Source organism: Pseudophryne corroboree, chromosome 2 (genome assembly GCF_028390025.1).
Source record: "Pseudophryne corroboree isolate aPseCor3 chromosome 2, aPseCor3.hap2, whole genome shotgun sequence".
Lineage (NCBI taxonomy): Eukaryota > Metazoa > Chordata > Amphibia > Anura > Myobatrachidae > Pseudophryne > Pseudophryne corroboree.
The window spans coordinates 275478608-275505889 of NC_086445.1; the positions used below are offsets into that span (position 1 = coordinate 275478608).

At 44.3% G+C, this 27282-nt stretch overlaps 2 protein-coding genes across 3 annotated transcripts in view; one reads left to right on the plus strand and one right to left on the minus strand.

Moving 5' to 3' along the window:
• GTF2F2 (general transcription factor IIF subunit 2) overlaps positions 1-27282 on the minus strand; it is a 423942-nt gene that overhangs the window by 243837 nt on the left and 152823 nt on the right. The gene's annotated exons all lie outside the window — the stretch shown is intronic.
• On the plus strand, positions 9844-11851 carry KCTD4 (potassium channel tetramerization domain containing 4). The gene has a single exon (XM_063952830.1). It carries the CDS (start codon positions 10351-10353, stop codon positions 11128-11130), a length of 780 nt encoding a protein of 259 aa, XP_063808900.1. The 5' UTR covers positions 9844-10350; the 3' UTR covers positions 11131-11851.

Below are 27282 nucleotides of genomic sequence, written 5' to 3' on the forward strand. Positions count from 1 at the left end.
TCTCCATAACATCTTTTATAATACTGGTTACAATTCCTGAATAAAGCTCACCGTCATATTTTATTACCAACCAATCATCCACCTCAAACTAAATTTCCCTATTTTTCTACTTCAGTCTGTGCTTTTTTTGCTTCCGATGTTGTGGTATGCCTAAATACATCACCATTACAGAGTTCCAAGTGATGAACTTTGTTGATGGCGTGAAAGCCATGCAATTTCTAACCAATGAAGATAGGTTCAATAACTTGTTTCTTTGAAGAATATCTTCTTTGTTCATGAGAACAGCTGTCATCTTGGAAGTTGGACATATTGCAATGCCCATTGCATTTTTTATGGTACATTTTCTACTTTTAACAGGAGACCAACCATGGCATTTGATGGAACTACTAACTCAACAGACCCTTTCCATGTGATGTTGCAAAGTACTTCCACGTTATTCTCTTGATGTTATAATTTTCAAAGCCTCTGCAACATACCTGTTTTTGAATTGAGAAGCAGGACCATCAGACCAAATGATAAACTTTGTTTATTATTATTATTGTTACAATTTATTTATAAAGCGCCACAAGTGTTTTGCAGCGCCATACATACAACACACATTAGAGCAATACAGGGTATACAGAACTTAACATCACAGAAAACTAAAACAGAGCACAGGTAGCAATTAGCACCACAGTTCTCAGTACACAATACAGCTGAGATGTAAGGAAGCAGAGGAGTAATCGGCGTACTACTGGGGGTGGGCAGCCATTGGAAGAGATGAACAGTCACGAGCAGGAGGAAATGCAGGTATAGACAGTCACTGAGTAAAAGAGAGCTGTAATTGAAGTGCAAGATAAGAGGGCTGTGAGAACAGGAGGGAAGAGGGCCCTGCTCCAAAGAGCTTACAATCTAGGGGAAGAGGGAAACAGACAGGTGACATGAGGTACAAACAAGCGGAAGGTGGCCTGGTGTCAGGAACTAAGCGAGGCAGAGATGGCCAAGGCATGAGGATGAGAGAGCGGGTCTCAAGACTGGGTCATGGAGAAGGGTAGGCTTTGATGAACAGGTGAGTTTTCAGTACCCGTTTGAAGCTTTAGAAGGTCGGGGAGAGTCTAATAGAATGAAGGAGATTGTTCCAGTAAAGAGGGGCAGCATGTGCAAATTCTTGGATTCGCTCATGGGATGTAATGAACAGGGTAGAGGAGAGGTGATGGTCATTGGCTGACCGGAGTGGGCAGGCGAGAGTATGTAGGGAGATTAGGTTGGAGAAGTATGGTGCAGTGGCGTTAGAGAGGACCTTGTATTTGAAGGTGAGGAGTTTGAAGAGGATTCTTTGGGGGAATAGGAGCCAGTGTAGGTTTTGCCAAAGGGGAGTGGCAAATGTGGAGAGGCGGGAGAGGAAGATAATTCTAGTTGCGGAGTTGAGAACAGATCAGAGTGGAGCGAGATGGGAGAGTGGGAGGCCAGTTAGGAGAATGTTGCAATAGTCCAGCCATGAGATGACTAGTGAGTGGATAATAGGATTTTAATTACCTACCGGTAAATCTTTTTCTCGTAGTCCGTAGGGTATACTGGGAATCCATTTAGTATCATGGGGTATAGACAGGTCCACTATGAGCCTTGGGCACTTTAAGAATTTGATAGTGTGCGCTGGCTCCTCCCTCTATGCCCCTCCTATCAGACTCCGTCTAGGAAACTGTGCCCGAGGAGACGGACATACTTTGAGAGAAGGATAGATAAGGAAAGTGGTGAGATTACAAACCAGCATACACAGAACAAGAGGAAAGCCATGCTAACCAAACTTGAAACATGAACAGCAACCGCTGAACCAAACAGAATACTTAACAAAGTAATAGTGCATGAAGAACGAAGCACCGGGCAGGCGCTCAGTATCCCCTACGGACTACGAGAAAAGGATTTACAGGAAGGCAATTAAAATCATATTTTCTATTACATCCTTGGGTATACTGGGAATCCATTTAGTACCATTTAGTACCAAACCGGGTGGGAGAATGCTGAGGTTCCTGCAGAACTGATTGACCAAACTGAAGGTCCTCAGAGGCCAAAGTATCAAACTTGTATAACTATGCAAACGTGTTCGAAACTGACCAAGTAGCTGCTTGGCAGAGCTGTAAAGCCGAGACACCCCAGGCAGCTGCCCAAGAAGAACCCACCGACCTAGTCGAGTGGGCCTGTACAGATTTTGGAACCAGCAAGCCTGCCATGGAATAAGCATGCTGGATAGTGAGCCTGATACAGCGTGCAATAGACTTCTTTGAAGCAGGACACCCAATTTTATTGGGATCATAGAGAATGAACAGCGAGTTGGATTTCCTGTGACGAGCTGTTCTCGTTACATACACCTTCAAAGCCCTCACAACATCCACTGACTTTGAAGTAGGCGAGGTGGCGTAACAGCCGGAACCACAATAGGTTGGTTGATGTGAAATGCGGACACCACCTTAGGCAGAAATTGCTGACAAGTTCTAAGTTCAGCTCTATCCTCATGGAAAAGTAGGTAGGGACTCTTGTGAGACAATGCCCCTAGCTCTGACACACGTCTTGCTGAAGCCAAGGCCAACAGTGTGACGGTCTTCCACATAAGGTACTTTAAAGTCCACCTCCTGAAACGGTTCAAACTAGTCCGATTGGAGGAACTGCAGCACCAAATTGAGATCCCAAGGTGCCGTGGGAGGCAAAAAAGGGAGGCTGGATGTACAGAACACCTTTCAAGACTGTCTGGAAATCATGGAGAGAAGCCAATTGTTTCTGGAAGAAAACAGAAAAGGCCAAAATCTGGACTTTAATGGAGCCTAAGCGTAGGCCCACATCCACTCCCGACTGCAGAAAAAGCAGGAGACGTCCCAGATGAAAATCCACCACAGAATATTGTCTGCTCACACACCAAGAGACATACTTCCTCCATATACGGTGGTAATGTTTAGACGTTACCCCTTCCTGGCTTGGATCATAGTCGGGATGACCTTGTGAGGAATCCCTCTCCTGGCTAGAATCAGCCGTTCAACTTCCATGCCGTTAAACGTAGCTGCGGAAAGTCTTAATAGACGAACGGGCTCTGTTGCAGAAGATCCTCGCAAAGAGAGAGAGGCATCTCGAGAAGATACGCGTACCAGGCCCTTTGAGGCCAGTCTGAAGCAATGAGGATTGCTTGAACCTTTTCCCTTTTTATTCTCTTTAGAATTCTTGGGATCAGAGGATGCACGTACACCAGTTGCTAGACCCACGGAGTTGTCAGGGCATCTACTGCCACTGCTTGTGGGTCCCTCGACCTGGAATAGTACCGCTTGAGCTTCTTGTTTAGTCAAGAGGCTATCATGTCGATCTGTGGATATCCCCACCGACGTGTTAACCACTGGAACACCTCTGGGTGGAGGCCCCCCTCCCCCGGGTGCAGGTAATGTCTGCTGAGGAAGTCTGCTTCCCAGTTGTCTACTCCCGGAATGAAAACCGCCGAAAACGCCACTGCGTGTTTTTCCGCCGAGAGGAGAATTCTTGACACCTCTGACATTTCTGCTCTGCTTTTCTTTACACCCTGTTGGCTTATGTACGTTACTGCCGTTACACTGTCCGACTCGACCTGAATGGCTTTATTCCGAAGTAGAGATGAGGCCTGCAGAAGGGTGTTGTAGATTGCCCTGAGTTCCAGGATGTTTTTTGGAAGGACGACTTCCCGACTTGACCATCTTCCTTGAAACTGCACCCCCTGGGTGACTGCTCCCCAACCTCTGAGGCTTGCGTCTGTGGTTAGCAGAATCGAATTCTGAATCCCGAACCTCTGACCCTCGACTAGGGGAGACGCCTGCAACCAACACAGAAGGGAGATTCTGGCCCTTGGCGACAGACAGATCCTCTGGTGCATGTGCAGATGCGATCCGGACAATTTGTGCAACAGATCCAGCTGGAAGCAACTCTTCAGGAGCTTCCAGCGACATTACCGGCTGATGCGGACACATTTTCTAAACGGAGTCTGGTAGGATGGGCATAGAGGGAGGAGTCAGCGCACACTATCAAATTCTTAGTGCCCAAGGCTCCTAGTGGAGCAGTCTATACCTCATGGTACTAAATGGATTCCCAGTATCCCCAAGGACGTAAGAGAAAATAAGATTAGTCGCACTCTCGGAGAGGAATGGCCTGATTCCAGCAATGTTGCATAGGTGGAATCGACAGGATTGAGCCAGAGATTGGATGTGGGGGGTGAAAGAGAGAGAGGAGTTAAAAGTGATGCCCAGGCAGTGGAGTTGGGGAACGGGGAAGATAATAGTGTTGTCAACAGTGATAGAAATATTGGGGAGGGGGGGGGGGGGGGGAGTGGAGACTCTGGATGGGGGAAAGATGATGAGTTCGGTTTTTATTAAAGTTGAGCTTCAGGGAGCGCTCAGACACCCAGGAGGAGATGGCAGAGAGGCAGCTGGATACCCGAGAGAGCACAGAGTGAGAGAGATCAGGAGAGGAAAGGTATAGTTGTGTATCATCCGCATACAGGTGGTATTGGAGGCCGAAGGAGCTTATAATAACTTTGATAATGTCTGTTGACAGTTCTTCAAGATGTCTGTCTATATATGGGATGGCAGTATTTTTGGAGTGATCAAGGACATCAGATGACTAGAAGTGGTGGTCATTTGTGGAAAAAATGGTGTAAAATGTCTAACACAACTCTGTAAAAATCTGACACCACTATGTGAAGATTCGTTTGACAAACCTCAACTTTTTACTCTGGTTGCTTTATCAGACGGCTACTTTATTCTTCACAAATGTTGTACATCACATTTGTTTCCCCAAATATGACTTCCCTGAACACTAGCTAATACACACCAGCTCTCTCTGTCGTCCGGCTGCTCGTTAGCATCAGAAGCCACACCCACTGGTTCCCATAAACCTTTATAACTTCACACACATTAGTCAGTCACACCCAGGTAGTGCATCTGTATGAAATACCTTAGCTGAAGTTAGCTGCAGAATTCTTAACTCTGGCTTGCCCCTCGTCCCAGTGACTGAGACCTGTTCTGAGCATCAGAATGTGGCATAGTACCCTCTTTGCTACATAGGTAACTTGCATTACATGAAATAAAACTACCATTACGAATATGAGATCACAAGACAGAAAGCAATTCCAACTCTCTAATAAACATCCACCCACATATTAAGGAGAAAATACAAGATGATTTTCTCTGACCATCGTGTAAGTGAATATATTTAAAAAGAATGGGGCGGAGTAACTCACATTACACATTTTGGGTTAGGTTAAACAAGTATTAGGTTTTACCTTAACACAATTTTTTAAATTTATTTGAAAAACTATCATGAAAAGAAAAATAATTTGTGCTCTTTCAATTGCATTATAAAGGTATTTATAAGGGTGGTCTTCAGTATGCCGACTGACGGGATTCCGGCGCACAGTATACCGGCGCCGGGATCCCGACAGCCGGCATACCGACACTTATTCTCCCTCGTGGGGGTCCACGACCCCCCTGGAGGGAGAATAAAATAGCGTAGCGCGCCACCGTGCCCGTAGCGTGGCGAGTGCGAGGGGCTCATTTGCGCTCGCCACACTGTCGGTAAGCCAGCGGTCGGGCTCCTGGCGCCGGTATGCTGGTCACCGGGAGCCCGACCGCCGGCATACCATAGTGAACCCATTTATAAATATCAATGTTAACTTTTCTTACCTTGAAGTTGGTCTTTTTGTCAAATTCAAAACCACTGTTTGAAATAGCCATATGGAACAACTATGTGCATCGGTGTTGTGAGGTTGTTCCTGGAAAATTGATTCACAGGGTTGTTCCCTACAGCTATCTTAAACAATCATATTTAATTGTAGGTATATTTATCAGTTGCATGTGTCTGAGGAGAATGTAAAAATCTTGTATTTCATATGTCACTTTAGTATTCTATAGCTTGCCAATTACAACCAGTGTAACCTATGTAGTGCTACTTTCAGGGGTAGGATGAAAAATCCATGCAACCAATAACTCAGTTTGTCCATTACTATCATGCTTAGAATACTTTGTACTCTGTCATTATTTCATATGTTGCTTTACATTTTGTCTGGGTATGCCCTCATTCATGCACAATGCCCTTTATTGCTCTTCTGTGTTGCTTTGTTCCGCCAATAAACAAATACTCTCCTTCATAATCACCGACTCCCACTCTTTCCTTCAGGATTACTCACATGCCACCACAACCTCTGGAAAGCCCTTCCATACCCAATAAGACTTGCCTCCAACTTCTCAGCGTTTAAAGGTGCCCTTTAATACTCATCTGTTCGTTGATTCCCAACACCCCTCCACCTAATTTACCTAACACTGCATTACCCATCTACAGTGCCTTTGCATTTTTCATGTTTTGTTGCCTCACAACCTGGAATTAAAATGGATTGTTTGAAGGTTTGCATCATTTCATTCACAGAACATGCCTACAACTTTGAAGATGTTTTTTTTTATTTTTATTTTTTTATTGTGAAGCAAACAAATAGGACAAAATAACAGAAAACTTCAGTGTGCATAACTATTCACCCCCCTAAAAAGTCAGTACTTTGTAGAGCCACCTTTTGTGGCAATTACAGCTGCAAGTCACTTTGGATAAGTCTCTATGAGCTTGCCACATCTTGCCACTGGGATTTTTGCCCATTCCGCAAGTCAAAACTGCTCCAGCTCCTTCATGTTGGAAGGTTTCTGCTTGTGAACAGCAATCTTCAAGTTTGATCACAGATTCTCAATTGGATTGAAATCTGGGCTTTGACTAGGCCATTCCAACACATTTAAATGTTTCCCCTTAAACTACTCGAGTGTTGCTTTAGCAGTATGTTTCAGGTCATTGTCCTGCTGGAAGGTGAACCTCCATCCCAGTCTCAAATCACAGGCAGCCTGAAACAGGTTTTGCTCAAGAATATCCCTGTATTTAGCACCATGCATCTTTCCATCGACTCGAAACAGTTTCTCAGTCCCTGCTGCTGAAAAACATCCCCACAGCATGATGCTGCCACCACCATATTTCACTGTGGGGATGAAGTTCTTGGGGTGATGGTATGTGTTGGGTTTGCACCAGACATAGTGTTTCCCTTGGTGGCCGAAAAGTTCAATTTTAGTCTCATCTGACCAGAGCACCTTCCTCCATACATTTGGGGAGTCGTCCACATGCCTTTTGGCAAACTCAAAACGTGCCTTCTTATTTTTAACACTAAGTAATGGCTTTTTTCTGGCCACTCTTCCATAAAGCCCAGCTTTATAGAGTGTACGGCTTATTGTGGTCACATGCGCAGATACACCAGTCTCTGCTGTGAACTCTGATTAATGCTCTCCTTGCCCGGTCTGTGAGTTTTGGTGGCCGGCCTTCTCTTCGCAGGTTTGTTGTGGTACCATGTTCTTTCCATTTGAAGATGATGGATTTGATGGTGCTCCGGAGGATCATCAAAGATTTGGATATTTTTTTTATAACCCAACCCTGACTTGTACTTCTCAACAACTTTGTCCCTGACTTGTTTGGAGAGCTCCTTGGTTTTCATGGGGTGATGCCTCTTGCTTACTGGTGTTGCAGCCTCTGGGGTCTTTCAGAAAAGGTGTTTTTATACTGACAGATCATGTGACACTTAGATTGCACAATGGTGGACTTCATTTCACTAATTATGTGACTTCTGAAGATAATTGGTTGCACCAGAACTTTTGAGGGGCTTCATAGCAAAGGGGATGCATACATATGCACATGCCAATTTTCAGATTTTAATTAATAAAAATTATTTTTTATATACATTTTTCTAATTTCACTTCACCAACTTAGACTATTTTCTGCATATCCATCATATAAAATTCATATTAAAAAATAAATAAATTACAGGTTGTAATGTAACAAAATAGGTAAAAAGCCAAAGGGGGTGAATACTTTAGCAAGGCACTGTATAATCCTCTCTTCTTCTCTGTGTCTACCCATCCCACAGAATGTAAGCTCTCACAAGCAGGGTCCTTTATGGTTTGAGGGGAATCAATTAGCCACAGGACTTACAGAAAGGTTTTAGCTCCAGGGTAAGGGCTCAGCGCTATTCAATTACTGTCTATGGTAAACCCACAACTAGCCCTGAAGGGGAACTTAATGCATATTTTTGTTTGCACCCTCCTGAGGTGCAAACAGAAATCTGTATTAATGAGTGGTTCCGGGGCTAGATGTGGCCAATAATTGCATAGCTCCTCGCACTTAACCTGGGAGGTAAATCTCCTCGACATAACTATGTAACTTCAGCACCGTAATTATGTATGTCTGTAATGTTATGCACTTGTCTTACCTATGCAATTTATTTTATGTTTTATCTCTATGTACAGCACTACAGAACACTTATTGCCATATAAATAAAATTATTTACTACAGATAAAAATAAAAAAATATATATCATTGCAAAATAATGTATTTCATACAAATTATTGAACCAGGAATAAGAATGTTAGTAAGCAGAACACACAATGGTTTGGGAATAAGAGGCTCACTCATTACTAAAAGGTAAAGGATAGGAAATACCCACTTAATTACCACAGCAGCTGGAAGGGGTTTGTCAGACCCCACAAAAATATACACAATATAAGGAAAGTTACCAGCGCTATGAGTTGTATTACCAATTCAATAAACCACTTGGATCAGTTGGGTAAAAATTAATTTTTTAATATATAAAAAGCCGCATATGACTAAACATTCAGTCAATACATATACACATCAAAGTCTAAAATAAATTGTAAACATTGGCTCTGAGATATTGGTGTTTCAATTTGCTGGTAGAAACCAAACCATTATTTCATGATCCCGGACTTTATATGCATAAGGATTCCCTCCTCCTTGTATATCAATTGCACAGTCAGCTGGTATTAACCTGATGTTACCTCATACACAGTTCCACAGAAAGGTGGTTAGTTGTTCATCTGCGTAGAGAATTCAAGGTGTTTCCATGAAATGCTGGATGTATAAAGCACAGGAGAGGGTTGTTTCCTATTTCTTGAATCCAATTTGGAAAGATGAAAAAGTCCTTATCTGGATCAGTCTCAGAATGGTGTAGATTTAGGTTCCACAGTGGTGTCTTAACGCGTTTCTCTGAGCTAGGTCGCTCAGCGTCCTCAGAAGTATACTCATTACTAAAAGGCACTGACTGTAGACAATGTAACAAAGTCATACGAATTATTATTTATTGCCACCGCAGAAATTATTATCTATCACCACCGTAGTCCATCTGAGCACCACAGTGACTCTACAGACAGCACAAAGACAGCACCAAGAGCCCATCATGGTCAAATGGCTACTTACAGAAGTTAAACTTGCTGCGCATTAGGTCATTTTATCCATGTTGTATCCTGGCACTGGCTTTGTGGTGGATAGAGTCACTTTTGACATTATGGCTGTAGGCATTTCATATGGAAACCATCTGAACTCATGCAGCATTTTTACCTCACTTCTTCCCTTCTACAGCAACTTTGGGGTCTATTCATGAATCAGTGAAATGTGTGGAGAAGCAAGCCAGTGGAGAAGTTGCCCATGGCAACCAATCAGCATTGATGTAACATTTTTAATTTGCATACTATACAGTTGTACCGAGCAGCTGATTGGTTGCCATGGGCAACTTCTCCACAGGCTTACTTCTCCACTCTTTTCACTGCTTCATGAATAGACCCCAAAGAGTGGGACAAAAAGATTCCTTCACAGAGATAGATAGATAGATAGATAGATAGATAGATAGATAGATAGATAGATAGATATGCATGTTCAAGCACTACTCTACAAATGTTACCAGTAGATGAATAATACAGAGATGAATCCATTTAGAATGCTCATAAACAAGATGTGTTGTTTTTTGTGTAGTTCTACAAAAAAACAAAAGAAAGTGAAACAGAGAGTAGCGCTGCAGAGGATGGAGGAGGACAGTGCACATGTTCCTCCTATACACAGTTAAATGTAAATGCTTCTTTTCCCAACTGGATTGCTGCTATCTCGCTGTGTGCACTGCACAGCTCATACGCCACCTACTGCATACCCGAGCGGACCGTCGGGCGAAGCTATCAGCGTTTTCATGCCTTCACCAGGGCTGGTCTGAGAGAGAATCTTTTTATTATTTATTTTTCTATGGAACCAACCAGTTGCTCGGACAGCAGCAGCCGCTAGGGAGACACGGAGCCCGGGCAGCAGCAGCCGCAAAGGAGACACGGAACCCGGGAAGCAGCCGCTAAAGAGGCAAGGAGTCCGGCCAGCTGCAGCAGCCGCTAAGGGGACACAGATCCCGGGCAGCAGCCGCTAAAGAGGCAAGGAGTCAGTCCGGCCAGCTGCAGCAGCCGCTAAGGGGACACAGATCCCGGGCAGCAGCCGCTAGCACTGGAGCCGCACAGGATGGAACGCGGCAATAGCCACAAGAGGGAGAAGGAATGCGACGACAAATGCCCCAGCAGCGAGGACGGGATCCCGGGCAGCACGAACTGCAAATCGCCACTGGTCACCCTGAACGTAGGCGGCTACCTTTACATCACACAGCGGCAAACGCTGGCCAAGTACCCCGACTCGTACCTGGAGGGGGTGATGAGCAGGAGGATATTCTGCCCCATAGACGCGGACGGACACTACTTCATAGACAGGGACGGACTACTGTTCCGGCACGTTCTGAACTTTCTCCGGAATGGGGAACTCTTGCTGCCAGAGGGCTTCCAGGAGAACCACCTGCTGGCACACGAAGCGGATTTCTTCAAGCTGAAGGCGCTGAACGAGGCAGTGAGAGCCCGCTGGGAGCGGGAGCAGCAGGCGGCCCGGGAGACCACCTTCCTGGAGATCACAGACAACCACGACCGCTCCCAGGGGCTGCGGATCTTCTGCAATGCCCCAGACTTCATAGCCAAAATCAAGGCTCGCATCGTGCTGGTGTCCAAGAGCCGTCTGGACGGCTTCCCCGAGGAGTTCTGCATCTCCTCCAACGTCATCCAGTTCAAGTATTTCATCAAGTCGGAGAACGGCACCCGGCTGGTGCTGAAGGAGGACAACACTTTTGTCTGCACCCTGGAGACGCTGAAGTTTGAGGCCATTATGATGGCCCTGAAGTGCGGCTTCAGGCTGCTGACCAGCCTGGACTGCTCCAAGGGCTCCATCGTGCAGAGCGATGCGCTTCATTTTATCAAGTAACTGCGTTATCGCCAGATAGTGGGCGGCGAGCAGCCAGCTCCCCCATAGCACAGCAGCAGTCGCAGCCTGAGCAGTAGCCGGGAGCAGGACATCAGCCCCCTTGTCTATGGTGTACCAGGCTCAGGCTAGCTCCATAAGAACATGGGTATTCCACAATGCGGGTGTTACATGTATGTGTATGCACAGTACATGGATGGTTGAGGCGATTGCCCGAGATGTGATCTCCATGCCTTCATACAGCACAATGAACAGGGAATATGAAGGAACCTTCTTCCGTCTACAGTATTATGTGATCACGGTCTGGTCTAACCAGACACTGAAGATGCATCTGAGGGATATTTGCTTTTCACAGATGCAGAGCTTTTTTTTTCTAAAAATGGTTTTCTAGAGATGATTCATTTATAAGTAATTTTCTGTGCATGAATTTCCAGGGTCCTAAAATGTGACTGTTACACTGCATGTTTACACTGAGGTTACCCGAGGTAAGCTCCAAGTAGATGCAGAGCTGAAACCGTAATGGCTGGTTTATGCAGATAAAGGGGCCAGTTGTAGGAAATTTGTATTTGTTTTGGACTTAGAATAAGTAATGGAACTGCCATTCAGCTGTTGTTGGAGCTAGAAGGACTGCCATGTGTAAGGGACTTGTCCCACACCAGTCCTTAAGTCACAGGCGTACTGTATGTTTTGCACTATTACAGAGATAAAAAAATATGTTTGACAATTCTGTTTGAAAACTAGTAATTGTCTCATTTTAGCTATGGACGCAGAAACTCTATAAAAGTATGTGTCAGATGTGTATTTATATTGATAACGCTAATATATCAATAACAATTTAACTTCTCATGGGTAAGAGATAGAAATGGTCCTTTACCGTAAAAGCTGCTGTCAGTATATGGTAAATCAAGAGGCAGGACGCTGTAGCATGCCATTATGCCTAACTATATGATCAACATTGGAGGGATAGATTATAGCTACAGATGGAATGTGTGTGATTGCTTTATCATCATCTCATACACTGAGTTCACTACAACTACATGTTAATGGGAGCATTAACATACATTGTTGTTGGGATCAGTGATCTATGCAGCCAGTTGAAGACCATGGGCACTACAGCAGAATACATACTACATCAATCATGGACCTTCAACCATTTTATATTAAGAGGAATGTGAATACAGTTTTGCATTTGGATCAATGATCCCTACTGCAGTGTATGTTTAGGCTCTAGTTACAAAATGTAACAGTATTTGGATGAATTACAAATCACCTGTCCCTGCAAGTACTAAGGGGTATATTTACTAAGCAACTGATTTTTCAGAATCCATTATTTTTGCCAATTTTGCTTGCCATGTTCAACAGGGACTAGTAAATGCAAACCCAGGCTTGTTTCGCATGAAATTTTATTGCCCTTTTAAATCTGGCAGGTAAAATCTGCATAAATCGTGGCTTTTGAAATATCCATTGCTTAGTAAATAGACCCCAAATTCCCCCTTGCTGTGAACAGAAGCTAACAATCATATGCTGCTTCTAAAATAACAAAGCATTTCCATAATAAAAAGAGATGCTAGAGAATGAAATTAGAAAAAAATAAATTCAAAGCAACATCACTGCTTCCCTTAGATGGCTATACAACATATATGGTGACCAGCACTCTTTAAACAAATATACAGGTTGAGTATCCCTTATCCAAAATCACACATTTTTGGGTCCCCTACTGAGATAATGACATATTATAAATGTATATACAGGTTGAGTATCCCATATCCAAATATTCCGAAATACGGAATATTCCGAAATACGGAATTTTTTGAGTGAGACTGAGATAGTGAAACCTTTGTTTTCTGATGGCTCAATGTACTCAAACCTTGTTTAATACACAAAATAATTAAAAATATTGTATTAAATGACCTTCAGGCTGTGTGTATAAGGTGTATATGAAACATAAATGAATTGTGTGAATGTACACACACTTTGTTTAATGCACAAAGTTGTTAAAAATATTGGCTAAAATGACCTTCAGGCTGTGTGTATAAGGTGTATATGAACCATAAATGCATTCTGTGCTTAGACTTGGGTCCCATCACCATGATATCCCATTATGGTTTGCAATTATTCCAAAATACGGAATAATCCGATATCCAAAATACCTCTGGTCCCAAGCATTTTGGATAAGGGATACTCAACCTGTATCTATATGATAATTTTATATATATATATATATATATATATATATATATATATATATATATATATATATATATATATATATATATATAATATGTCATTATCTCAGTAGGGGGAACCAAAAATGCGTGACTTCGAATAAGGGATACTCAACATACATGTATGTATGTATGTATGTATGTATGTATGTATGTATGTATGTATATATATATATATATATATATATATATATATATATATATATATATGTAAAAAGCTGTATAGCAAACAGCGGCACTCAGAGACTGACAAAGCCAAATGAAAATAAAGTGCTGGTGCTTTTTATTCCATGATACAGGCTGGGTGTTCCAACGTTTCGGGGCGCGCAAGCCCCTTTGTCAAGGTGAGCCAAATACAGAGTATTTGGCTCACCTTGACAAAGGGGCTTGCGCGCCCCGAAACGTTGGAACACCCAGCCTGTATCATGGAATAAAAAGCACCAGCACTTTATTTTCATTTGGCTTTGTCAGTCTCTGAGTGCCGCTGTTTGCTATACAGCTTTTTACCTGCATTTAGTACTCCAGAAGGCACCTGAGCAGTTTGTTCTACATTGAGGAGAGTGCCGATCCGTTACCAACTGCTATATATATATATATATATATATATATATATACACACACACACACATATACATACACACATACATGGCTGTACTTACATAAATACATACAAATCAAAAAGGTCCTGATTGTGCAAAATCCATAAGAAATATCACTCACCTAAACATTCAGGATCAGCACTAACTCATACGGGCCTATTTATCAAGCCTTCTTTTTCCCAATAAAATTATGTAGAAACTCATGCTTCTGCATAATCCTATGGTTTGTTACTGTGTACTAATAACATAATGCAGGGGAATTAACAAAAATCTTCTGCAGAATGCTAATTAGCACTACAGATCTAAAGGGGGGTACTCACGGAGAGATCCATGCTTAAAATCTAAGCAATCTGACTAGATTGCTTAGATTTTAAGCACAGATCACTCGTGCGTACCCCCCTCAGCGAAAGCGATGCGCTGCCCCGCACATCGCTATCGCCGGTGCTAGACTGGCATGCATGCAGGCCAATGTAGCACGTCGCTCATTTCACCCGCTGGGTGAAATGAGCGCCCCCCCCCCCCCCCCGCATTGCTCAGCACACATCACGCTGTGCTGAGCGGGGGGGAGAGATGTGTGCTGAGCGGTTCGCTCAGCACACATCTCTCCCTTCTATATGGGCCTTTAGTCTCCATTTTTATCAATGGGGACTACAATCTGACCCCTGTGTACCCAACTCTGAAAGTTGGCCATGTTGTAATTTAAACTGCTATAAGCCAATGGAGGTATGGCAGCAGGAGAGAGATCTTCTGATCCCTCTCCAGCAGCCTCTGTCCGGTGCCGGCTCCAATTCCAGAAATTTACACTGCTCATGCGCAGCGCAGGATTCCTAAAAAATGCCTTGGTTGAAACTTGCAGGGAGAGCTGTTCCACTTCGTACATAGCGGGGAAATTTTAATTAGAAATTAAAATATCTGCTGCAAAGCGGAATGTTAGTAGTAAGGTATTAATACATAAGCCCCATAGTCAAGGATAAGAGGTCTTTAAATAATGTTGCATTAATTCCAAATTGTGTACAAGTCATATAGACAGATAGACAGACAGACAGACAGACACACACACACACACACACTGGGTTGCTTATAATTGTGTCTAAATTGGCTTCAGTGACTTTGATAGAGATTCAAAGCAACAGTATCCTAGGTGATGCCAGTATAGAATTCTGAGTGAAAACATCAGAAAAGTGCAGATGTGGGCAGAAGCACTGCTGCCAGGAGCCTGCAATCTATGGATTAAGTTGATGACAGTGAAGTAGCTGCAGATGAATTGCTAAGAAATGTCAACCTGAGCAGCCAGTTACTGTACATATAACAAACTCTGTACATATAACTAAACAGAGCATGATATCACAGCTGGATGTCAGTGCCTAATGCTGGGTACACACCTATACAATAGTCGGGCAGTGCACCCGATAACAGGCTGGCAATTGTATAGGCGTGTATGCAGAAGAAATTAGCCCATAAACGGCTTAAAACCTTCCTGCAATGGTCAGGATTGGGAGGACATCTTATGTGCGGTTCAGTATTTATCTGCCTGACCTCACGATTCCATAGAACTCCTGTACATGCTGAGCTATTTCTTGCACAGTGTGTACAGGACACGCAGGAACTCACAAGGGGTCAAGCTGGGTACACAGTACTCTGCTGATTGGGAGCATTTACCTGATCAGCCGAGTGATCGCAGAGTGTTCTCAACTTAAGCCACTCATCACACCTGGCAAAACAATTTCGAAAAACTCAAAAGTGGAACTTGCACAAGTAATTAACTACTAGACAGTGGATATGTTCAGATAAGTCTTCTTTCACCATTTCTCAACAAGCAGATGAGTGGCTTTACAGAATACCTGTTTCCAACAGTAAAGGGCTCTGGTTGTACTGTAATGTTACACAAAGCACTTTCCCTGCATAGTCTGGGTATAGTTCTCTTAAAATGTAAACTTGATGCTAGCAGCTACTTAATGGCAGAGTGATCATCTTCACGCTACTGATAGGAGAGGCTTCCAGAAAGGGAATACAACCATCCACAGAGCATATGTTATCACCCAATCGTGTGATAAGCAGGAGCCTGATGTTGTCCATATGCTATGGCCTTCTCTATCACCATATCTATACATAATCTCACATTTATGCTATGTCCTAGCACAATGGCTCCCTTAAGTGTGACATCTACAGTACATACACTACACATAACTAGTTTATTTACATTTTTTAATTTAACAGACCGGCAAAATGACAGAACATAAGAGTAATGTCAGCATCGGCAGCTGTGCATGCCCAAACATTGCAAGTTAATTGCTCCATCTAGTGGCCGCAAAACACTTGAATTCCCCCTCAGAGATGAGGAGAAGAGTTAGCTTGTTATTATATAGGATGTAAAACAACCTTATTGTTCTAATATGTCAGACAAATTTTATTTATATATATATATATATATATATATATATATATATATATATACACACACACACACACACACACACACACATTCAGACCGGCACTCAACTTGAAAAACTAAGTTTACCAGCCTAGTTGCCCTCCCAGGTGTCAAGAACAAATGGTAATAGGTTACAGGCGGCACTCTCAGGACAATCACATGATGGGGGGGGGGGGGGGGGGGGGGTACCCTCAGTCCTGATGTATGTTCATATTCAACGACACCAAAAAAAACGCAACACCCCCCCCTTCACACCATCCCAGTCTACACGTCAAGAGTTTCCTTTTTTAAACAAATAACCACCCCCCAACCCATTCTCTTACCTACAGTAACTTTGGGAGTTTACCAAGTGTGTGTTGTGGTTTGCCTGGGTTCCCGCTGCAGCTCCTAATGGAAGCCAGGGACAGATGGCACCGTGTTTGATGCAGTCAGTGAAGTGAGTACGGGAAATCACTCTCTCCATCACAGATGTGTCCTGTAACCAGTCAGTGGAGCGAAGGGTAGAGCAGAAAATTAGCCTCTCTGCCTCCTTGCTCTGCTTATTGGCTTGACTCTGCGCGGGACCCAGCTGTCACAGCGCATTTCTGTGCGACACCCTAGGCATTACGTTGCAACACACTATAGTGCTGCGACACACACTTTGAGAAATGACGTTCTAGCACAGGCATTCCCAACCTCGGTCCTCAAGACACGCTAACAGTCCAGGTTTTAGTGATATCCATGCTTGAGCGCAGGTGACTTAATTATTTTGATTTAGCCATCTGTGCTAAAGCCTGGATATCACTAAAACCTGCACTGTTAGTGTGTCTTGAGGACAGAGGTTGGGAATACCTGTTCTAGCAGAACATGAGATATTGTTTTCCACCACCACTAGCAAAACATTGGTTGCCTCGGTGCATAGAGACCACAATGATTGTCCAGCAACCCAATTAAGTTGCTTTATGTTGGTGGCTCCATTTTACTGTACGTTTGGCTTTCATTTAACTATTACCGCCCAGCCCTTTTGCAACTCTGCATTATATATTCTGTTATTTCAAGGGAGCAACTATTCTACCAGAATATCCTATTAGTAATCTTGTCTAAACAGTTTAAGGGACAGAGAATACCAAAAACATTTCTAAGGTGCATTTCACTATAAGTGGCACAACTTATTGTATTCAATATTCATTTCCTACTCATCCATGTGTATTATATTTATTAACCAATCAGATCACCACACTGTTCTTGGCTCAAGGAGAGGCAGTATCCTCTCTACCTGGGTGAGTATGGAGAGGGCTGCATGTAATAGGGCCAGTGTTATGATGTGAGGAGGAGAATGGAGACAAATGGAAAGCCATAGACTGTTAAACGGAGGAAGGAGCAGGGTCTCAGTCATCATAGAACACTGATGCAGGCTGTTGTCACACTGATACAGGAAGATTCTAATCGCACTGGAGTAGATGCAACAGACTACTATAAACTAGTCCTGAATGTATATAGACACATTTCTCCCACTTTTACACATTATTTCATTACAACATGCCTTGTTAGTTGTTGCAGTATTGAAGGACAAAGCTGAAAAACGCTGCTACACTGTTCTTATCAAGGTTAGTGTGCAAAATAATAAAACTCATGCCCACACTCTACCAAAATAAGTAAAACCATGGATTTAAGATATTCCAATTAGCAGCTTAATAAGTGTTACATTTTAAGAAACTAAACTGAAAATACACGTTTTATTCATAACTACTTATTAGCACCGCAGAAGACAAGACTTTGGAATGGTCAGATTTGTTCTGTGACGGAACGGTGATGGCCAACAGGCAGCTGAGCCTTCACGTATGGCTTCCAGCTCCACCTTGCTTAAACATTTATTTGTTAAATAGCTTGTAGCACTTGTTTAAAATGTCTACTGATATTTATTACAGATAGGTATATCATTCTTTTATTAAACTGCATTTAAATAAAGAATATTGTATGGCCCTTTTAAAGGTTAGAGGGCCACTCATGTGGCACCTGAAGTATATCAGGTTACAGATCACCGAGCTAGAAACATGTAACTCGTTACAAACCCAAAGATACTGTGATCATCTGAATAACATGACAAAATAATTGGACGGTCTGTAAGGAAATCACTACAAATACCCACTTCTTATTAGTTTCTCACAGAAGACCTAATGGATCAGTTCTCTGATCATGAAACCTGCAAAATAGCATTGAATACAGGAACTGGCAGATCTCATTTTACTGTAGAGATATTTAAGGGTAGAGCCTGCTAAATCCATTTGTTAGTTATCCAGATATAACTGTAAAATCTAAACTATGAAGTCTAAACAGAAGTTGGAACAGGTTCAACGCACTTCTTTGGTAACGAATTACAGCAAACAAAATGAGGATTTGGCAGACGCCAATGTCAAGCAAGTTTTTCAACAGAAATAAAATGCAAATAAAACGTGTAGCACTAAACTTTTAGTCTTCTATACGAATGATATCCTGCATTGGAGTGTTCAGGTACACTCATAAAAGTGTCTATAGAGTAAGTGCATTCTGTATGACATTCTAACCAATGCAATATCCCTCCAGTTTCTGACAAGCCAGGGAGGGGAGTGCCGCTGACTACTGGACATGGTAGGGACAGTGTGTTGTCATTGCTGTAGAAAGGTCTGACCTTTGGCAAGCTGTGTGTATCTGAATGTACGTCACTTGTGTGATGTGATTTGGTAAAGGTGGTATTGGGGATGGGGATGTATACGGGATATTCATATGTGTCTTCTTTGCGGATTTACATTTAGTATATAAAGTATCATAAAAGTAGCAGGGTTGTACCTGTATAAACTGTATAAAAAGGATTGCCTGGCTACAGCATAGAATGCATACGTTTCTGTGTATTTTCTGAGTTGAGCAGACTTTCAGTGATACTATAATTATGCTTATTGGTCTGAGCACAATGCATTGTGGGATATGGGAAAATTTGATGTAAAAAGTTAAAAAACCTCTTGTGGGCTGTTTGTTTTCTAAACAATTGCCTCAGCAATTTTCCAATACATCCTATGACCTATGTCAATGAGACCACAGTACGGGTCATCCCTTGTGAAGAGTATGACTACAGTTAAGACATTTGTCTACTTTCCTCAGATATCAGAGACTTGGCACAAAACTCACAATTTTTTATGCAAGCTCAACACTGGTTTGCTCCCATTCTAAGATGTTTACATTTGATAATAAGCTGTTTTGAAGAGCAAATAAAAGTTATTTCAAATGTATCTAAGTCAAACGCCATTATTTACAATTATTACATTGACTGGATACCTGATAAAGAATTTTTTTTTTAATTTACATCTGAATATTCACCCCATTACTTTTCCTTAAGGTGCGTACACACTGTGCAATATTTCAGTCAATAGCGCTCATTTTCCGCCTTCTGAATGATATTGACTAAAATATTGCACAGTGTGTATGTGGCAAACGATGGGCGATGTGCATTTCCTGTGGTCGTTAATGATAATGTCGGCCAAAACTGCATGTATGAGCCGGCTGTGGTGTGACGTCACTGAGCGATACTGTTTGCGGTATCGCTCAGTGTGTACACACAATGGCCCTCATTCCGAGTTGTTCGCTCGCAAGCTGCTTTTAGCAGCATTGCACACGCTAAGCCGCCGCCTACTGGGAGTGAATCTTAGCTTCGCAAATTTGCGAACGAAAGATTCTCAAAATTGCGAATAGAAATTTCTAAGCAGTTTCTGAGTAGCTCGACACTTACTCTGCCACTGCGATCAGTTCAGTCAGTTTCGTTCCTGGTTTGACGTCACAAACACACCCAGCGTTCACCCAGACACTCCCCCCTTTCTCCAGCCACTTCCGCGTTTTTCCCAGAAACGGCAACGTTTTTTCACACACTCCCATAAAACGGCCAGTTTCCGCCCAGAAACACCCACTTCCTGTCAATCACACTCCGATCACCAGAACAAAGAAAAAACCTCGTAATGCCGTGAGTAAAATACCAAACTTCTTAGCAAATTTACTTGGCGCAGCCGCAGTGCGAACATTACGCATGCGCAGTTTGCGGAAAATCGCTGCGATGCGATGAAAAAGAACGAGCGAACAACTCGGAATGAGGGCCAATGTCGGGCAGCCCGGGAGGGAACACACTGTGCAATATTGCTCATGGAGCGTATCGCACAGTGTGTACCCACCTTTAGACTACATCATCATTCTTTTTTATACTTCTGATGGATGCATGGTATGTGAAAGCATCTCACCGGCTTTCCATCAGTCATGCAGTAAAATACCATTTACAGGGTTTTATACTGAAAATCATGCATCTAGTTTAGGTTTCTGGTTTTGTCATGCTCTACAAGCCAGCTGGTAGAGTCATCATTCAAAGGGTTGGCAGCTCTACTGCACAGGCGTGGCATATTTACATTTACCTCTAACTGTTCACATTGTTTTAGTGAGACATACTTGAATAAAAACAAAAGGAAATATAAAAGGTGAAAAAAAAAAAAAAACAATTGAAAGAGTGATGACTGGTGTAAGCAACAGAAAAACTAGAATAAATGCAGGGACACGTCACATAAGTATAGCAGCACTACTCCTAAATTCTAAATTTATATAAATAAAACCATTTTTAGAATAGTAGTATTCATATAAAAACTTTGACCTGCCTGTTAATGAAAGTGTTACATCTTTGTAGGGAATACATATGTAATCCCGGCTGATGGAATGCCAGCTATCAGTATCCAGACAGCCGGAATCCTGGCTGCAAGGCAGCGAGTGCCACGCTTCAGGCCCGGTGGCGAGATTATATTCCCACTCAGGTGGTGGCGTGGACCCACCACCCGAGTGGGAATACGGGCCTGCCCTCGGAATTACAACCGGCAGCATTTCAAGGGTTGTCGGGATTCCGGCGTCGGTGTCCTGAATGCCAGGATCCCAACAGCCTTTGTAGCACTGCTTCTAGAGGTCATGTGTCTTGTTTTACTGCTCCTGCTCCTTCACTGTAGTAGATATACAGAGAGATTTTCACTACAACTGAAGCATAAGATCACCTGAAATCTCTTATAATGAAATAAAGCTGGGTACACACTAGACGACTTTTTGAATGAGATGCCCTATTCAGATATTTCTGAACAACAAATCCTTCAAATCATCCACTGTGTACCCACTATATCTTCAGCGATGCGTGCTGCCGCGGGTTACTTGCGAAATCTAAGGTTGGCTGTACACGCAGCTGAATCTGGCAATGTCGCAAGCAATGCCTGCTGCCAAGCTCCTCCCCACGCCACCGCTCTGTCGCACCTGATACCATCAAGCGTGTATGCACCCACCTCCGGGACCCGCCACGGCAGATATTGCCAGGTACACACATGGTCTAGTGCAGAGGTCCTCAAACTCGGTCCTCGGGGGCCCACACAGTGCATGTTTTGCAGGTAACCCAGCAGGTGCACAGGTGTATTAATTACTCACTGACACATTTTAAAAGGTCCACAGGTGGAGCTTATTATTTCACTTGTGATTCTGTGAGGAGACCTGCAAAACATGCACTGTGTGGGGTCCTGAGGACCGAGTTTGAGGACCTCTGGTCTAGTGTGTACCTGGCATTATTGCCCTTTCTTATATCCATAGGGTGTGTGCTATCCCAGTCTTTCAACTTTTGTGGAACTACAAATCTCACCATGCCAAAGCGATCAAAAGCAGTCAGGATATTATAGGATATTTACTTCTGTTTTAGGAGGGACATCATTATAAAAAAAAAAAAAAAAAAATTAACCTGCTAGGGAAAATCCAGGTACTTACCAGCCCGTCAAAATGACAGATCATCATAACAGTAATGTCAGCGCCGGCGCCTGTGTAGGACCGAACAGAGCAACAATTTAATTGTTCTGCTGCGCGCCATCTAGTGGCAACTGGTGCTCAAACACTTGAAATCCCCCCATAGAGGTGAGGAGCAGCGTTAGCCTTTTATTATGTAGGATGCATACTTTCACCAGTCATTTTGATGACGCGTTAGCTACTGTGCAAGGGTATTTTTTCCCATCTTTTACCCCACCTTCCAATCACTATGCACCATTCCTTCCTTTTCCATACCAATTCTTTCTTCCATCTATTCTTCCCCCCATATATTCATTTTCTACCTTCTTACTCTGGGTACACATCTAGAGATGTATCTGTCCAATATGTATGGTGGGGAAAAAATAAGATTTTACTCACCGGTAAATCTATTTCTCGTAGTCCATAGTGGATGCTGGGGACTCCGTAAGGACCATGGGGAATAGACGGGCTCCGCAGGAGACTGGGCACTCTAAAGAAAGATTTAGTACTATCTGGTGTGCACTGGCTCCTCCCTCTATGCCCCTCCTCCAGACCTCAGTTAAGGAAACTGTGCCCGGAAGAGCAGACATTATAAGGAAATGATTTTGGAATCCCGGGTAAGACTCATACCAGCCACACCAATCACACCGTATAACTTGTGATACACTTATCCAGTCAACAGTATGAACGACAACAGGGCATCAAACAATGGATGCCAACATAACATAACATAACCCATTATTAAGCAATAACTATATACACGTATTGCAGAAAGTCCGCACTAGGGACGGGCGCCCAGCATCCACTACGGACTACGAGAAATAGATTTACCGGTGAGTAAAATCTTATTTTCTCTAACGTCCTAGTGGATGCTGGGGACTCTGTAAGGACCATGGGGATTATACCAAAGCTCCCAAACGGGCGGGAGAGTGCGGATGACTCTGCAGCACCGAATGGGCAAACTCAAGGTCCTCCTCAGCCAGGTTATCAAACTTGTAGAATTTTGCAAATGTGTTTGAATCCAACCAAGTAGCAGCTCGGCAAAGCTGTAATGCCGCCCAAGAAGAGCCCACCTTCCTTGTGGAATGGGCTTTCACTGATTTTGGATGCGGCAATCCCGCCGCAGAATGAGCCTGCTGAATCGTGTTACAGATCCAGCGGGCAACGGTTTGCTTTGAAGCAGGAGCACCCAACTTGTTGGGGGCATACAGGATAAACAGCGAGTCAGATTTCCTGACTCCAGCCGTTCTGGCTACATAAATCTTCAAAGCCCTGACTACATCTAGTAACCTGGAATCGTCCAAGTCACGAGTAGCCGCAGGCACTACAATAGGTTGGTTCAAATGAAAAGATGACACCACCTTTGGCAGAAATTGGGGACGAGTCCGTAATTCTGCCCTGTCCACATGGAAAACCAGATAGGGGCTTTTACACGACAAAGACGCCAATTCTGACACACGCCTAGCCGAAGCTAAGGCCAATAGCATGACCACTTTCCACGTGAGATACTTCAGCTCCACGGTCTTAAGTGGCTCAAACCAGTGGGATTTCAGGAAACCTAACACCACGTTGAGATCCCAAGGTGCCACTGGTGGCACAAAAGGGGGCTGAATATGCAGCACTCCCTTAACAAACGTCTGAACTTCAGGAAGAGAAGCCAGTTCCTTTTGAAAGAAAATGGATAGGGCCGAAATCTGGACCTTTATGGATCCCAACTTCAAGCCCATAGTCACTCCAGACTGTAGAAAGTGCAGAAATCTGCCCAGTTGGAATTCCTCTGTAGGGGCCTTCCTGGCCTCACACCAAGCAACATATTTTCGCCATATGCGGTGATGTTTTGCTGTCATGTCCTTCCTAGCCTTTATCAGCGTAGGAATAACTTCCTCCGGAATGCCTTTCTCCGCTAGGATCCGGCGTTCAACCGCCATGCCATCAAACGCAGCCGCGGTAAGTCTTGGAATAGGCAGGGCCCCTGTTGCAACAGGTCCTGTCTGAGAGGCAGAGGCCATGGGTCCTCTGTGAGCATGTCTTGCAGTTCCGGGTACCAAGTCCTTCTTGGCCAATCCGGAACAATGAGTATTGTTCTCACTCCTCTTCTTCTTACGATTCTCAGCACCTTGGGTATGAGAGGAAGAGGAGGAAACACATAGACCGACTGGAACACCCACGGTGTTACCAGGGCGTCCACAGCTATCGCCTGAGGGTCCCTTGACCTGGCGCAATACCTTTGTAGCTTTTTGTTGAGACGGGACGCCATCATGTCTACCTGTGGCAGTTCCCATTGATTTGTAATCTGAGTGAAGACTTCGTGATGAAGTCCCCACTCTCCCGGGTGAAGGTCGTGCCTGCTGAGGAAGTCTGCTTCCCAGTTGTCCACCCCCGGAATGAACACTGCTGACAGTGCTTGCACGTGATTCTCCGCCCACCGAAGAATCCTGGTGGCTTCCGCCATCGCGACTTTGCTTCTTGTGCCGCCCTGGTGGTTTACATGAGCCACCGCGGTGATGTTGTCTGACTGAATCAGCACCGGTTGGTTGCGAAGCAGGAGCTCCGCTTGACTCAGGGCGTTGAATATGGCCCTTAGTTCCAGGATATTTATGTGCAGACAAGCCTTCTGACTTGACCACAACCCTTGGAAGTTTCTTCCCTGAGTGATTGCCCCCCACCCTCGGAGGCTCGCATCCGTGGTCACCAGGACCTAGTCCTGTATGCCGAACCTGCGGCCCTCGAGAAGGTGAGCACTCTGTAGCCACCACAGAAGAGACACCCTGGCCCTGGGGGACAGGGTGATCAGCCGATGCATCTGAAGATGCGATCCGGACCATTTGTCCAACAGATCCCATTGAAAGATCCTCGCATGGAACCTGCCGAAGGGAATGGCTTCGTACGATGCCACCATCTTTCCCAGGACTCGCGTGCAGCGATGCACCGACACCTGTTTCGTTTTTAAGAGGTCTCTGACTAGAGTCACGAGCTCTTGAGCCTTCTCCTCCGGGAGAAGCAACTTCTTCTGGTCTGTGTCCAGAATCATGCCCAGAAAGGGCAGACGCGTCGTAGGAATCAGCTGCAACTTTGGGATATTCAGAATCCAGCCATGCTGTTGCAACACTTCCTGAGAGTGCGCTACGCTGATCTGCAACTGCTCCCTGGACCTCGCCTTTATGAGGAGATCGTCCAAGTATGGGATAACTGTGACTCCTTGCTTTCTCAGGATCACCATCATTTCTGCCATTACTTTGGTAAATATTCTCGGTGCCATGGAAAGCCCAAACGGCAACGTCTGGAATTGGTAATGACAGTCCTGTACCACAAATCTGAGGTACTCCTGATGAGGCGGATAAATGGGGACATGCAAGTAAGCATCCTTGATGTCCAGAGACACCATAAAATCCCCCTCTTCCAGGCTTGCAATGACCGCTCTGAGCGATTCCATTTTGAACTTGAATCTTTTCAGATAAATGTTCAGGGACTTTAAATTTAATATATGTCTGACCGAACCGTCCGGTTTCGGTACCACAAACATTGTGGAATAGTATCCCTTTCCCTGTTGAAGAAGGGGAACCTTAACCACCACCTGCTGGAGAAATCGCTTGTGAATCGCCGCTACCACTACTTCCCTTTCTATGGGGGAAGCTGGCAGGGCCGATTTTAGGTAACGTTGAGGGGGCATCACCTCGAATTCCAGCTTGTATCCCTGAGACACAATCTGTATAGCCCAGGGATCCACCCGTGAGCAAACCCACTGGTGGCTGAAATGTCGGAGACGCGCCCCCACCGCTCCTGGCTCCACCCATGGAGCCCCAGCGTCATGCAGTGGATTTAGTGGAAGCCGGGGAGGACTTATGTTCCTGGGAACTAGCTGTAAGGTGCAGCTTTTTTCCTCTACCCCTGCCTCTAGCAAGAAAGGAAGCACCTCTGACCTTCTTGCTTCTTTGTGCGCGAAAGGACTGCATTTGGTAATACGGTGCTTTCTTAGGTTGTGAGGGAATATATGGCAAAAAGTTTGACTTCCCAGCAGTAGCTGTGGAGACCAGGTCCGAGAGACCGTCCCCAAACAATTCCTCACCCTTGTAAGGTAACACCTCCATGTGTTTTTTGGAGTCGGCATCACCTGTCCACTGCCGAGTCCACAGGACCCTCCTGGCAGAAATTGACATTGCATTAATTCTAGAGCCCAGTAGGCAAATGTCCCTCTGGGCATCCCTCATATATAGGACAGTGTCTTTTATATGCCCCAGGGTCAGCATAATGGTATCCCTGTCCAAGGTATCCATTTCCTCAGACAGATTATCTGTCCACGCTGCTACAGCACTACACATCCAGGCCGACGCAATTGCCGGCCTCAGTAGAGTCCCTGAATGTGTTTAAACAGATTTCAGGATACTTTCCTGCTTTCTATCTGCAGGATCCTTTAGGGCGGTCGTATCCTGTGACGGCAGGGCCACCTTCTTAGATAAGCGTGTGAGAGCTTTATCTGCCCTAGGGGAGGATTCCAGGCGCACCCTGTCCTCTGGCGGGAAAGGGTACGCCATAAGTAACCTTTTGGAAATCAGGACTTTCTTATCAGGGGAATCCCACGCTCTTTCACATAACTCATTTAACTCATGTGAAGGGGGAAAAGTCACCTCTTGCTTTTTCTCCCCATACATATAAACCCTCTTGTCAGGGACAGGGTTTACCTCTGATATGTGTAAAACATCCTTCATCGCTATAATCATGTAGCGGATAGCTTTTGTCATTTTCGGTTGCAATTTTGCATCGTCGTCGTCGACACTGGAGTCAGAATCCGTGTCGACATCTGTGTCAACAATTTTGGATAGTGGGCGCGTTTGAGACCCTGAGGGCTTCTGCGCTGTAGGATCAGGCATGGGTTGAGACCCTGACTGGCCCAAGGTATCAGCTTTATCCAACCTTTTATGTAAGGAGTTTACATTATTATTTAACACCTTCCACATATCCATCCAATCAGGTGTCGGCACCGTCGGCGGCGACACGTCATTCAACTGCACTTGCTCTGCCTCCACACAGCCCTCTTCGTCAAACATGTCGACACACGCGTACCGACACACCACACACACAGGGGAAGCTCTAAATGAGGACAGGACCCCCA